This window comes from Hypomesus nipponensis, chromosome 11 (assembly GCF_054491055.1).
Source record: "Hypomesus nipponensis isolate SF chromosome 11, ASM5449105v1, whole genome shotgun sequence".
Taxonomy (NCBI): Eukaryota; Metazoa; Chordata; class Actinopteri; order Osmeriformes; family Osmeridae; genus Hypomesus; species Hypomesus nipponensis.
In genome coordinates this window covers 22899783-22913232 of record NC_140371.1, presented here as the reverse complement: position 1 = coordinate 22913232, position 13450 = coordinate 22899783, and the positions used below count along the sequence as shown (strand labels likewise).

General features: G+C 54.2%; 1 protein-coding gene across 2 annotated transcripts in view; it reads right to left on the bottom strand.

The window, feature by feature from the left end:
* The window catches only part of LOC146268678 (phosphofurin acidic cluster sorting protein 2), a 47238-nt gene that overhangs the window by 15146 nt on the left and 18642 nt on the right, over positions 1-13450 (bottom strand). For both annotated transcript variants that reach the window (XM_084708991.1, XM_084708990.1), the window contains exons 2-10: positions 12940-13027; positions 6402-6491; positions 6157-6282; positions 3950-4112; positions 2211-2299; positions 2015-2095; positions 1544-1603; positions 806-957; positions 534-618 (exon numbers count right to left, since the gene is read on the bottom strand). In XM_084708991.1, the coding sequence (XP_084565117.1) occupies positions 534-618; positions 806-957; positions 1544-1603; positions 2015-2095; positions 2211-2299; positions 3950-4112; positions 6157-6282; positions 6402-6491; positions 12940-13027 (934 nt within the window). The remainder of the gene's footprint in view (positions 1-533; positions 619-805; positions 958-1543; positions 1604-2014; positions 2096-2210; positions 2300-3949; positions 4113-6156; positions 6283-6401; positions 6492-12939; positions 13028-13450) is intronic.

Below are 13450 nucleotides of genomic sequence, written 5' to 3'. Positions count from 1 at the left end.
ATCTCTGGTCAGTCACGCTCCAGCCTGATGCAGGTCAACATTATAAACAGCCTGTCTGTGTAACAGCCTGACTCCTTGTTATAAACAGCCTGTCTCTGTCTGTGTCATCAGAACCAGCGTCTGGCCTGTGTCTCTCCAACGCCACATAAATCACACTGCAGGAATTCTGCGACTGCTCCCTCCTATCTGCTATCTGGGATGGGCAGGGATCTGGTGTCAGATCCTATAAATACCCCAGGACTGTTACTGGGGTTGTTGGAGAGAGATGGCCCAGTAAAACCCCCTCCTGGTATGGGGTAGGGGGGAGGGATGTGTTGGGATGACATTGCCCTCATGCTCTGAGTGTCTGGCCTTGGTGCAAGAGTCCCAAGGCTCAGCAGGGAATCCCTGCAGCCCTGAGGGAGGGGCATGCCCGGCTCTCTCACAGGTGCAGCCAACCAAGCCCTCCAACAGGGGGCAGCACTGAGTCACACACCAGAGATCGGAGGGCGGGGGGGGGAGGGGGAGGGGCAGAGGGTCGGTCTGTAACTTACAGGACAGGGTAGGTCTCTGAGCTGGGTCTTGAGGCTTCCGATCTCCGTCTGGGAGCTGGAGTGGGACATCCCTTCAAAGAACGGCCTGGAGGAACAACACAGGTTAACTGAACATTTTGTACTTTAAACTTTAAAAGACTTAAACTGAGTTCAACTCATCCAGAATTAAACTGATCCAAGAGAGACAGTCTTCCAGAGGTTTAAAAGAGAGTTAAGCTTTAAGAGGCTGAGAGGATGGTGGGAGGTCAGAGGCTGGAGGCCAGGAGACCTACTTGAGTTTGGGTTTGGGTGTGCTGAGGACGCTGTCGTTGTCCTCCACCTCAGGCCCACTGTCACTCTGGTTGTACACCTCCAGGCTGTCGTACAGCAGGTCCAGATCCTCCTCCACGACCTGGGCCTGGTCCACACGGTCGCAGTCCAGCACCTGGACACACAGGAGCAGGCCTCAGAACACACACAGCACAAGCAGAGCACAACACCAGAGGACACCTGATCACCCCTCTGTTCTCTGGCCTGGATCTCAACTGATCATTAGAACCGTGCCAGGGAGAGCAGAGGGGTGTGGACCAGAGAGTGGGTGTGCTGTGGCAAGGCTCTGTGCTGACAGATGTATGAATTCCACAGCAGCGAGGAGAGGACACAGCCAGGGACAGCTGTGTTTGGCAGTGAGTTTCTCCTCCCTGTGAAGTTAGCTCTTCCACAAACACTTTACGGCAACATTCTGTACTGAGAGTCGATACCTAGAGATTCCACTTCCCTGAGGGCAATTTAATAACATCTGTTTGTCACAGCTGGTTGAATGAGAGCCTCGCAACAGGCAGACTGAGGAGGCAGTACCCCCCCCCGCCCTGGGCCCCTAGGTGGGAGGGGACAGAGATATTATAATGGACAGGATGGATATACTGTAGTTTAGTGGGTAGAGCGTGACTGCAGATCACAAGGTGGCAGGTTCAACTCCCCCCTCTGCATCGTGTCTTGGATGAAAGCTTCTGCTCTCTCTCACACCGTACCTCATCTGTCACCTTGAACCTCTTCAGCAAAGCCACAAACTTCTGCTTGAAGTTTGGTTGCTGAAAAAGAGAAGAATGACAGAATGAATGAAAAGGCGTCTTAATGACCCCCCCCATCTGACCCAGCCTGTGAGCCTCGTCTGGGCTGTCAACCATCGTCACGGTAACTGTGCAGTGGATTACTCATTCCTAGCTGGTCTATATAAAGAACATGATCATCTCTCTCAACTGAACCTCATGTCTGTTTACATGCTCCTCTAAATTCACTAGAACAAATGGGCCGTAGAATCTCCCCTGCTTGACTAGGTGGACATGCAAGCTCATGTCCTCAGCTACTCAGTCATCCATATCCTACCACAGGGATACAGGAAAGCAGCTGTAAACACAACTATCAAAGACGGCTGGAGCGGTCGTCCTACTGTGGGCCATGTGACCTGCTAGGCAGGCCTATCAGAGCGCACGGAGGCTGACCCTGGTCATGGAGGTGGAGCGGATCATCTTCCTCCTGTTCTTCTTTGGTTTCCTGACATCGTCATCCTCGTCGTAGAGATCCTAGAAGAGACAGCAGCTGTGATGACCTACCAGACCACAGAACTACGCTGATCAGACAAGCCTGTTCATACTGGGGCTGTTCATGACTTGGGGTCGGTGTGTGTGTGTGAGTCACCTGGTGGACAGCATCATCACTCGCTTCCTGCTCTGATGAGTAGCTGTCATCCTCATCCTCCGAGTCGTTATCCATGTCTGGAGAACGATCTGAGAGGGCAACACACACACACAGTCACACACACACAGTCACACACAGTCACAAACACACAGTCACACACACACACACAGTCACACACACACAGTCACACACACACACAGTCACACACACACACAGTCACACACACACACACAGTCACACACACACAGTCACACACACACAGTCACACACAGTCACAAACACACAGTCACACACACACACACAGTCACACACACACAGTCACACACACACACAGTCACACACACACACAGTCACACACACACAGTCACAAACACACAGTCACACACACACACACAGTCACACACACACAGTCACACACACACACAGTCACACACACACACAGTCACACACACACACACACAGTCACACACACAGTCACACACACACAGTCACACACACACACACACACACACACACAGTCACACACACACACACACACAGTCACAAACACACAGTCACACACACACACACAGTCACACACACACAGTCACACACACACAGTCACACACAGTCACAAACACACAGTCACACACACACACACAGTCACACACACACAGTCACACACACACACAGTCACACACACACAGTCACACACACAGTCACACACACACAGTCACACACAAGGAGAGGGGAGGGGAAGGGAGGAGGGGAGGGCAGGGGAGGAGGGATGAGGGAGGGCCGGGAGAAAGAAATAGAGGAGTAAGAAATAGAGAGATAAAACATCTTCCTTTCCCTGCGAGTGACACCAGTCTAATACTTTGTGCATGAGCTCATATGATCGAGCTCCTTCATAACCACTGCAAGGCCCCTGCCTCGCCCTCTCTCAGATTAAGAGCAGTGAGGCAAAAGCCCCCTGCATGCACTCAACTCTCACAAGTGTTACTTTGCAACCATGGCTGAAGAGGATCCCATCTCCTTGGTCAGAGCCAGGGGGATTAGAGAGAGAGAAAGAGAGAGACAGAGAGACAGACAGAGAGAGAGGGAGAGAGAGAGAGGGAGAGAGAGAGAGGGAGAGAGAGAGAGGGAGAGAGAGAGAGAGAGAAAGAGAGGGAGAGCCAGGGGGATTAGTAGAGTCCTCAGCGGAGGAGTAGAGAGCATGTGCAGGAGAGAAAGGGAAAGAGAGAAAGTGTGTGAGAGAGAGAGAGAGAGAGAGAGAGACAGAGAGAGAGAGAGAGAGAGAGAGAGAGAGAGAGAGAGAGAAGAGAGAGGGGGAGAGAAAGAGAGAGAGGGCGAGAGAAAGAGAGAGAGAAAGAGAGAGAGAAGGGGGAGAGAGAGAGATAGAGAGAGAGACAGGAAGAGAGAGGGGGAGAGAAAGAGAGAAAGTGAGAGAGAGAGGCCAGGTCAGGTAGTACCAGCTAGCTAGGCTAGAAAATGGTGGCTGGAATCACACGGTTTAGCTTCTTTTGGCTGTGTGGTAGTCCTCCCTTACAGGTATTAGAGGCAGCCCCTGGTAGAGGCAGCCCCTGGTAGAGGCAGCCCCTGGTAGAGGCAGCCCCAGGTAGAGGCAGCCCCAGGTAGAGGCAGCCCCAGGTAGAGGCAGCCCCAGGTAGAGGCAGCCCCAGGTAGAGGCAGCCCCAGGTAGAGGCAGCCCCTGGTAGAGGCAGCCCCAGGTATTTAGAGGCCCAGCTCTGGAGGCCCACCTGAGGTCTTGGTCTTGCGTCCGGCCGGGGTGCTGGCGTCCTCGTGGTCGATGGGCTGGCTGGACAGGGAGAACACGCTGATCTCAGCCACACGCGCCGGAGCCTCTTTCACGTTGCTATGGAGACCCAGGATCTGGCCTCCATCTGTAGGGTGCTGCATCACCTGGTCACACACACACACACCAGTTGAGTATCCACGCCATGTCATATTGGGGTCCATCACATGGATCACAAGCCCCCTCTCTCTCCATATGAACGTGCATCAAGAGGCACATCAAGTCTTTAACATGGAGCAGTCTCCAGTGTTAGCAACAGGATTTGTTCATTAATAACATCACTTTCTCAGTACTGTATAATGTCGCTACTCCTGTCATCTGTTCCTGTCAGACAAGCTAACCAGGGTCAGCCAGGCCGGGGCCTCAGATCAGCCAGGCCGGGGCCTCACGTCAGCCAGGCCGGGGCCTCACTACAGCCAGGCCGGGGCCTCACGTCAGCCAGGCCGGGGCCTCACGTCAGTCAGGCCGAAGCCTCACGTCAGGCCGGGGCCTCACGTCAGTCAGGCCGGGGCCTCACGTCAGGCCTGACGACAGGACGGATACCAGGTCTCCCTGGGAGATTTTTCTGGAGTCCAACACAATCTCCCTCGGTCTATCAGTCACACAGCCAGGCTGGGAGGGAGGAGAGAGCTGTTATCATCCTAACGGGATGACAGACCCATCTACACCCACAGTTCCTCTGGTCTGAAAACACTGTCTGTGGATCCTGAGTTACGACACCCGGCCTGTTAGTTCCCTTCATAGGTCACCAGTTACATCAGCATCAACAGAAAAAGGAATCCAATATCTATATGTTGACACCATATGTTTCCAAGATGACTATGTCACTTTCCAGTATTGCTTTAATCCAGCTTCTGAATTTACATTTACATTTAGCAGCTCTTATCCAGAGCGACTTACAGTAAGTACAAGGACATTCCCCCCGAGGCAAGTAGGGTGAAGTGCCTTGCCCAAGGACACAACGTCATCGGCCGGAAATTGAACCAACGACCTTCTGATTGGTAGCCCGTGTCCCTAACCGCTCAGCCATCTGACACCCTGAATTAAATGTCATCAATCTGTTTACTCACTTTAGATCAAATTAGATCAAGACACAGACCACAGCATTTCGCAATTCACAATTAAATTGCTCGTGTCAAGAGAGATGTTTTCATCTTCCATACAGCTGCTCCCTGGGAGCACAGATTTCCCTGGATAGAAGCCCCACTGTTAAGAGAACACAACATGGTTTCTTCAGCTGCAGACAGTCCTTGAGGTAAAACGTTTAACCACTGACATCCTCTGAGAAACTGGTCTGACACTTCAAATATGAGAACAAGATGGAAGCATGATGACTCTATGGGATTCAACATTCACCAGAACTCTGATGCTTGTTCACCCCGGCTGCATGACAGAGCAGAATGGAGAACACATTGCAGTCTGCTCGCACACACACTCACACGGAATGTGTCTCCGCCTCTTTGCGTTCACATCTGACAGCTCCAAAGGTTAATATCTACTCCACGTCCCGACCCTGGTATGAGACCATCTCCACCCTGATAGGAGACCATCTCCACCCTGGTAGGAGACCATCTCCACCCTGATAGGAGACCATCTCCACCCTGGTAGGAGACCATCTCCACCCTGGTAGGAGACCATCTCCACCCTGGTAGGAGACCAGGTTTTCCGAGACACATGTGGACGCTCCTGCTGGCGAGCAGTAATCATGGAGAGAGAATGGCACTATCGATGGGAGGAAGGCTTGGTGGTGGTACACAACCTAACCTCTAACCTCTGCCTCCAGGTCGTACCTCTGCCTCCAGGTCGTACCTCTGCCTCCAGGTCTAACCTCTGCCTCCAGGTCATACCTCTGCCTCCAGGTCATACCTCTGCCTCCAGGTCATACCTCTGCCTCCAGGTCATACCTCTGTCTCCAGGTCTAACCTCTGTCTCCAGGTCTAACCTCTACCTCCAGGTCTAACCTCTGCCTCCAGGTCTAACCTCTGTCTCCAGGTCTAACCTCTGCCTCCAGGTCTAACCTCTGTCTCCAGGTCTAACCTCTGTCTCCAGGTCTAACCTCTGTCTCCAGGTCTAACCTCTGCCTCCAGGTCGTACCTCTGCCTCCAGGTCGTACCTCTGCCTCCAGGTCATACCTCTGCCTGTAGGTCTTACCTCTGCCATGTTGACCAGTCCCAGTGCCAGCGTCTTGTACCCCAGCATGGTGCGGTTCTTGTAGCGTTTCCTCCTCTGAAGCATAATCTGCAGACGATTGGCATCCCTCTTCAGGAAATGCGGGTACTGGAATACACAGGGTCAGAGATCAGGCAAAGGAGACACTGGGAGGATCCACGCTGTCCAATAACCAGGACTCCTTCTTATGAGCGTGTGTGTGTGTGTGTGTGTGTGTGTGAACACACCTGTAGTGAGAAGGAGAGCTCCAGTTCAGTCTCCATCAACCCGTTGGGAGGGAGGATGTATTCATTTGATCTCAGAACGCGTTTGGAGCCCTGTGGACACACACACAGGGTTAATATGAAGTACATCATATGATGCAGTACAGTACCCAACACATTAATTCTTTACTAGTAGGTAACAGTATTTCATGGTAAATGACCCAGAGCGGCAGCTCCCTAGTAACAGACCAGTCTGCCAGCTCATGTTCATCTGTTTCAGTTTTAAATGTAGGGCTAAAAGTTGGACCTCAGTGGTGTTGATGTTGACAGGAATACCCGACATTAATCCCAAGTTCCCTGATCTGCTGTTAGAGGGAGGGCGGGCTCTCCCCCTCCTCCCCCCTCCCTCTCCCCCTCTCCCCCTCTCCCCCTCTCCCTCTCTCTCCCTCCCTCCCTCCCTCCCTCCCTCCCTCCCTCCCTCCCTCCCTCTCCTCTCTCCCTCTCCCTCTCCCTCTCCCTCTCCCTCTCCCTCTCCCTCTCTCCTCTCTCTCTCTCTCTCTCTCTCTCTCTCTCTCTCTCTCTCTCTCTCTCTCTCTCTCTCTCTCTCTCTCTCTCTCTCTCTCTCTCTCTCTCTCTCTCTCTCTCTCCTGGGAGGAGAAGGAGAAGGAGGAGGGTTTTGGCCAAAGGAGCTTCCTGGCTGGCACACAGACCAACCCTTCCTCCCTCAGATCAATCAGGCTGGCTATAAATAGTACAGCTGAAACAAACAAAACAAAGACTTTGGTGGAAGTTGTTTTTGTTTTGCTCTAGATATCAAACCCTGCATTCACCCTGAGATGAAAGAGAGGAGATGTGGGCTGTCAGCTGTCAGCTCGTCACAGGGAAGAAGCAGAGATAGGGGGAGATGCAGAATATCTGTCTGTACCGTGTGACTGGATAACAAATCCCAGGTATCTTAAATCAAGCTGGTTCAGAGCTGCACACTTCGTGGAATGAGGTGTTCCTCTTAGCTTCAACAAGCTACGTTGTTGAGCTGCGTGGAGAAAGGACAAGCCAACACGACCCCACCTCACTTAGCCCGCAGGACTCTAGAAGAACACTTAAGCCCCATCTAAACGCTTCGTTTTCTCAGGCACCTCAATCGTAACGGGGGGTATATCTTACAGTCACGGCGACACAGGCTTGTCTTACACAGAGAGAGCAGGCGGGAGTGTTGGCATCAGAGAAAAAACTGGCACCAGTTAAAGCTTGACAAAGAGGAGGCCTGTGCAGGTCTGAGAGGCTACATTAGCACAGGAAGCCAAGTGCCCTGTGATGGCATGACATGCATTAGCAGCGAGGACGAGCGAGCCAGCACTCTCACCCCTCTCTCTCCCCGCAAGTACAAGCTGCTCCACTCTGGTGTCTGACCGGGGACAGATGGGGGAACAACTGCCTCTCTCTGTCTATATCCTCTCTGTCTCTCTATCCCTCTCACTGCCTCTCTCTGTCTATATCCTCTCTGTCTCTCTATCCCTCTCACTGCCTCTCTCTGTCTATATCCTCTCTGTCTCTCTATCCCTCTCACTGCCTCTCTCTGTCTATATCCTCTCTGTCTCTCTATCCCTCTCACTGCCTCTCTCCGTCTATATCCTCTCTGTCTCTCTACCCCTCTCACTGCCTCTTTCTGTCTATATCCTCTCTGTCTCTCTACCCCTCTCACTGCCTCTCTCCGTCTATATCCTCTCTGTCTCTCTACCCCTCTCACTGCCTCTTTCTGTCTATATCCTCTCTGTCTCTCTACCCCTCTCACTGCCTCTCTCCGTCTATATCCTCTCTGTCTCTCTATCCCTCTCACTGCCTCTCTCCGTCTATATCCTCTCTGTCTCTCTATCCCTCTCACTGCCTCTCTCCGTCTATATCCTCTCTGTCTCTCTATCCCTCTCACTGCCTCTCTCCGTCTATATCCTCTCTGTCTCCCTCTCTCTCTCTCAGTCTCTCTCTCTCTCCCAGCATCAGATGCCAGAGTCAGGGACCCATGTCAGGAAGTCAGAGGGAACAAGCACTGTGATCCCTAGAGGGTAGAGAGGGTCAGAGATAGTCCTTTCTCCCATCTCTGATCCACTGAAACAGCGACAATCACGGGATCAGTGATGACAGTTAAGAGGAGAGGTACTGGATCAGGTGGTCCGTGGATGGCTCCACACGACGGCTCTAAAGGGATTTGGTTTCTGTAGGCCAGGAAGACGGAGGGCTTTAGAAGTCACCACACAGACACACACACATTGGACCAGCACACGCACCCAACATATAATTGGATCATGTCTGAGAGCTTTGCAAATAGAAGTGCTCTGGACTGCGACTGAAAATATGAAATGTGGATTTTACGCTTGCCCAAACATAATCCCACTCCCAGGGCGACCCTCAGCACGACCCCAGGGCCCCCCGGCCCCCCCAGGGACCCCGGAGGGTCAGGAGACTGCAGAGTGCAGACTCATGTTCTCTCATGTCAGACTGAAGCAGAAGCAGTGTGGAGGAGTCGGCAGGAGAGGAGAGGAGGAGGAAAAGGGAGGGAGGGAGGGAGGGAGGGAGGCAGGCAGGCAGGCAGGCAGGCAGGCAGGCAGGCAGGCAGGCAGGCAGGCAGGCAGGCAGGCAGGCAGGCAGGCAGGCAGGCAGGCAGGCAGGCAGGCAGGCAGGCAGGCAGGCAGGCAGGCAAGGAGGCAGGCAGGGAGTGAGGCAGGCAGGGAGGCAGGCAGGCGGGCAGGCAGGCAGGCAGGGAGGGAGGGAGGGAGGGAGGGAGGGAGGGAGGGAGGGAGGGAGGGAGGGAGGGAGGGAGGGAGGGAGGGAGGGAGGGAGGGAGGGAGGGAGGGAGGGAGGGAGGGAGGGAGGGAGGGAGGGAGGGAGGGAGGGAGGGAGGGAGGGAGGGAGGGAGGGAGGGAGGGAGGGAGGGAGGGAGGGAGGGAGGCAGACATGCAGGCAGGCAGGCAGGCAGGCAGGCGGGCAGGGAGGAAGACATGCAGGCAGGCAGGGAGGCAGACATGCAGGCAGGCAGGCGGGCAGGGAGGCAGACATGCAGGCAGACATACAGGCAGGCAGGCAGGCAGGCAGGCAGGCAAAGCCTCTGAAGGTGGCTGCAGAGGAATGATGACAAGGCTGCAACGAGGCCCTTGTTGGTTGGCTTCTCCTACAAACACTTCTCTCCTCCATCCCTCCCCCGCCTCCCCCTTTCTCCATTCCTTCCCCGCCTCCCCCTTTCTCCATCTCCCCATCGTCTACGTCCTTGCCAGCTAAACCTGCTGGAAATCGGATTTAATGCTCCAGTTCCAGAGCTGGGGAGAGAGGAGAGGAGAGAGGAGGGGAGAGGAGAGAGAGGAGGGGAGAGAGGAGGGGAGAGGAGAGAGAGGAGGGGAGAGAGGACAGAGGAGGGGAGAGAGGAGGGGAGAGAGGAGGGGAGAGAGGAGAGAGGAGAGAGGAGAGGAGAGAGGAGGGGAGGGGAGAGAGGAGAGGAGAGAGAGAGGAGAGGAGAGAGGAGGGGAGGGGAGAGAGGAGAGGAGAGAGAGAGGAGAGGAGGGGAGAGAGGCCAGAGGAGAGGAGAGAGTAGAAGAGAGAGGAGGGGAGAGAGGAGGAGAGAGGAGAGGAGAGAGGAGGGGAGAGAGGAGAGGAGAGAGGAGGGGAGAGAGGAGGGAGAGAGGAGAGAGAGGAAGAGAGAGGAGGGGAGAGGAGAGAGGAGGGGAGAGGAAAGAGAGGAGGGGAGAGGAGAGGAGAGGGGAGAGAGGAGAGGAGAGAGGAGGGGAGAGGAGAGAGAGGAGGGGAGAGGAGAGAGGAGGGGAGAGGAGAGACAGGAGGGGAGAGGAGAGAGAGGAGGGGAGAGGAGAGGGGAGAGAGGAGGGGAGAGGAGAGAGAGGAGGGGAGAGGAGAGGGAGAGAGGAGAGGAGAGAGGAGAGGAGAGAGGAGGGAGAGAGGAGAGGAGAGAGGAGGGGAGAGGAGGGGAGAGAGGAGGGGAGAGGAGAGAGGAGAAGAGAGAGGACGGGAGAGAGGAGGAGAGAGGAGGGGAGAGAGGAGGGGAGAGAGAGGAGGGGAGAGGAGAGGGGAGAGAGGAGAGGAGAGGAGAGAGGAGAGAGGAGGGGAGAGAGGAGAGGAGAGAGGAGGGGAGAGGAGGGGAGAGAGGAGGGGAGAGGAGAGAGGAGAAGAGAGAGGAGGGGAGAGGAGAGAGAGAGGAGGGGAGAGGAGAGAGAGAGGAGGGGAGAGGAGAGAGGAGAAGAGAGAGGAGAGGAGAGAGGAGGAGAGAGGAGGGGAGAGAGGACAGAGGAGGGGAGAGAGGACAGAGGAGGGGAGAGAGGAGAGGAGAGAGGAGGGGAGAGGAGAGAGGAGAAGAGAGAGGAGGGGAGAGGAGAGAGGAGAAGAGAGAGGAGGGAGAGAGAAGGGGAGAGAGGCCTACACTGGCTGACTGCTCCTTGAGCAGGCTCAGACAGGGAGGGGGGTATATATATAGTGTCTTCAGATCTCAATTAGAGCTGATGGCAGCGGGGAGAACAGATTGGGAGCACTTTGCTCAGTGCATCATGAATGAAAGAGAGAACATGGGTAGGAACACCAGATTATTAGTATTATAGGACTCCTCATAGAGGTAGAAAAGACTGATAAATCCTACTGACTGATGTTTGGGTCGATTATCTCCCCTCCCCTCCCCGCCCCGCCCCTCCCCGCCCCGCCCCGCCCCTCCCCGCCCCGCCCTGCCCTGCCCTGCCCCGCCCCTCCCCCCCCTCCCCTCCCCTCACTTCCCCTCCCCTCACTTCCCCTCCCCCCCCCTCCCCTCCCCTCACTTCCCCTCCCATCACTTCCCCCCCCCCTCCCCTCCCCTCACTTCCCCTCCCCTCACTTCCCCTCCCCGCCCCTCCCCTCCCTCCAGTGAGAGCCAGCAGCAGGCTGTGGTGCTGTGGGTTGAGAGGGTAGCATCCAGGCAGGGCACAGGTGGCACATCTATTCTTAATGGAGCTGTGCAGCGGGGGCCGGGGAGCATAGCAGGCTGTAAATGATTCACACAACCCAGCGCCCTGCAGAGACAGGGATGACAGGTAGCTGTCAGGGTTTCCAAATGACCTGTCATCCCTGTTGCATATGGTGAGCGCATGCACAAGGGCTTGCACACATGCACACACACACAGCTGCACACACACGCACACACACAAATACTGAGGAGAAAAGAGAGCTGAGATGGTAAAGCAGGAGCAGGGCTCTTGGAAACAAGACCGCAGCTTAACCTCTCTGTGACTTCATGAGGAACCCCGTCCCCCGGGCACGGGCGTGTGTGTGTGTGTGTGTGTGTGTGAGGGAGGGGAAGGTCTTAGTGCATGCTGTCCAATCCCTGTCCCTTCATTCCCACGGTTCTCAGACCATCGCCTTAACACTTCAGCAGACCTCCACAGAGCTTCCAGCTTGGCCGCCTGCTGCCTGTCTAACAGCTACCATACACAGCATCATCTACAGTCTAACAGCTACCATACACAGCATCATCTACTGTCTAACAGCTACCATACACAGCATCCTCTACTGTCTAACAGCTACCATACACAGCATCCTCTACTGTCTAACAGCTACCATACACAGCATCCTCTACTGTCTAACAGCTACCATACACAGCATCCTCTACTGTCTAACAGCTACCATACACAGCATCATCTACTGTCTAACAGCTACCATACACAGCATCCTCTACTGTCTAACAGCTACCATACACAGCATCATCTACTGTCTAACAGCTACCATACACAGCATCCTCTACTGTCTAACAGCTACCATACACAGCATCCTCTACTGTCTAACAGCTACCATACACAGCATCATCTACTGTCTAACAGCTACCATACACAGCATCATCTACTGTCTAACAGCTACCATACACAGCATCATCTACTGTCTAACAGCTACCATACACAGCATAATCTACTGAATAACAGCTACCATACACAGCATCATCTACTGAGTAACAGCTACCATACACAGCATCATCTACTGTCTTACAGCTACCATACACAGCATCATCTACTGAGTAACAGCTACCATACACAGCATCATCTACTGAGTAACAGCTACCATACACAGCATCATCTACTGAATAACAGCTACCCTACACAGCATCATCTACTGAATAACAGCTACCCTACACAGCATCATCTGCTGAGTAACAGCTACCCTACACAGCATCATCTGCTGAGTAACCAATCAGCAGGTTCCTCCTGGTGACAGCCTTTGCTAGGAGGACAGCAATGTGACTTCCTGGTCCCGTCATGTTCAGATGAAGGTGTCTGAAGGTGTCTGACGTCTAGAATGTAGACTCTGAAGAGGTGTGTTCTTATGAGGGTGCTGATGAGGCCAGACAATCACCCAAGCACCTGCACAGCGACGTGACTCAGCGCTTCCCGTACGGAGTTTCACACAATCTGAAGGATTACTGGCAGGGCTTATCACTGTCTGGCTCTGTCATACACTGCAACAAGGTGCAGACTTTACCCCAGAGATGCATGTCTGCTGGTGTTATGTGTCATTGAACAACAAACCCAGAACAGGACGTTGTATCACAAACCTGGATTTTCACAGCAATCACCACGGAGTTGAGGTCTTTATCGAGTTCCCTCAGGATGATGAGTCTCTTCAGAGTCAGACTGCAGAGCCTGAGGGGGGAGAGAGGGGGAGGAGAGAGAGGAGAGAGAGGGAGGGAGGGAGGGAGGGAGAGAGGGGGGAGAGAGGGGGAGGAGAGAGAGGGGGGAGAGAGAGAGAGAGAGAGAGAGAGAGAGAGAGGGAGAGAGACAAAGGAGAGTGAGGGGGGAGAAAGACAAAAGAGAGAGGGAGAAAGGGGGAGAAGCAGAGAATAATGTGAGAATGATTGAGAACACACCTTCATGACACCTTCATGTCTCAGAGTGAAACATGGCAGAGGCACTGTGCCCCATGCACAGCCTGCACACAGTGTGTCATAGCCACACCCACTGTGCCACACAGCGTGTCATAGCCACACCCACTGTGCCACACAGCGTGTCATAGCCACACCCACTGGGCCACACAGCGTGTCATAGCCACACCCACTGTGCCACACA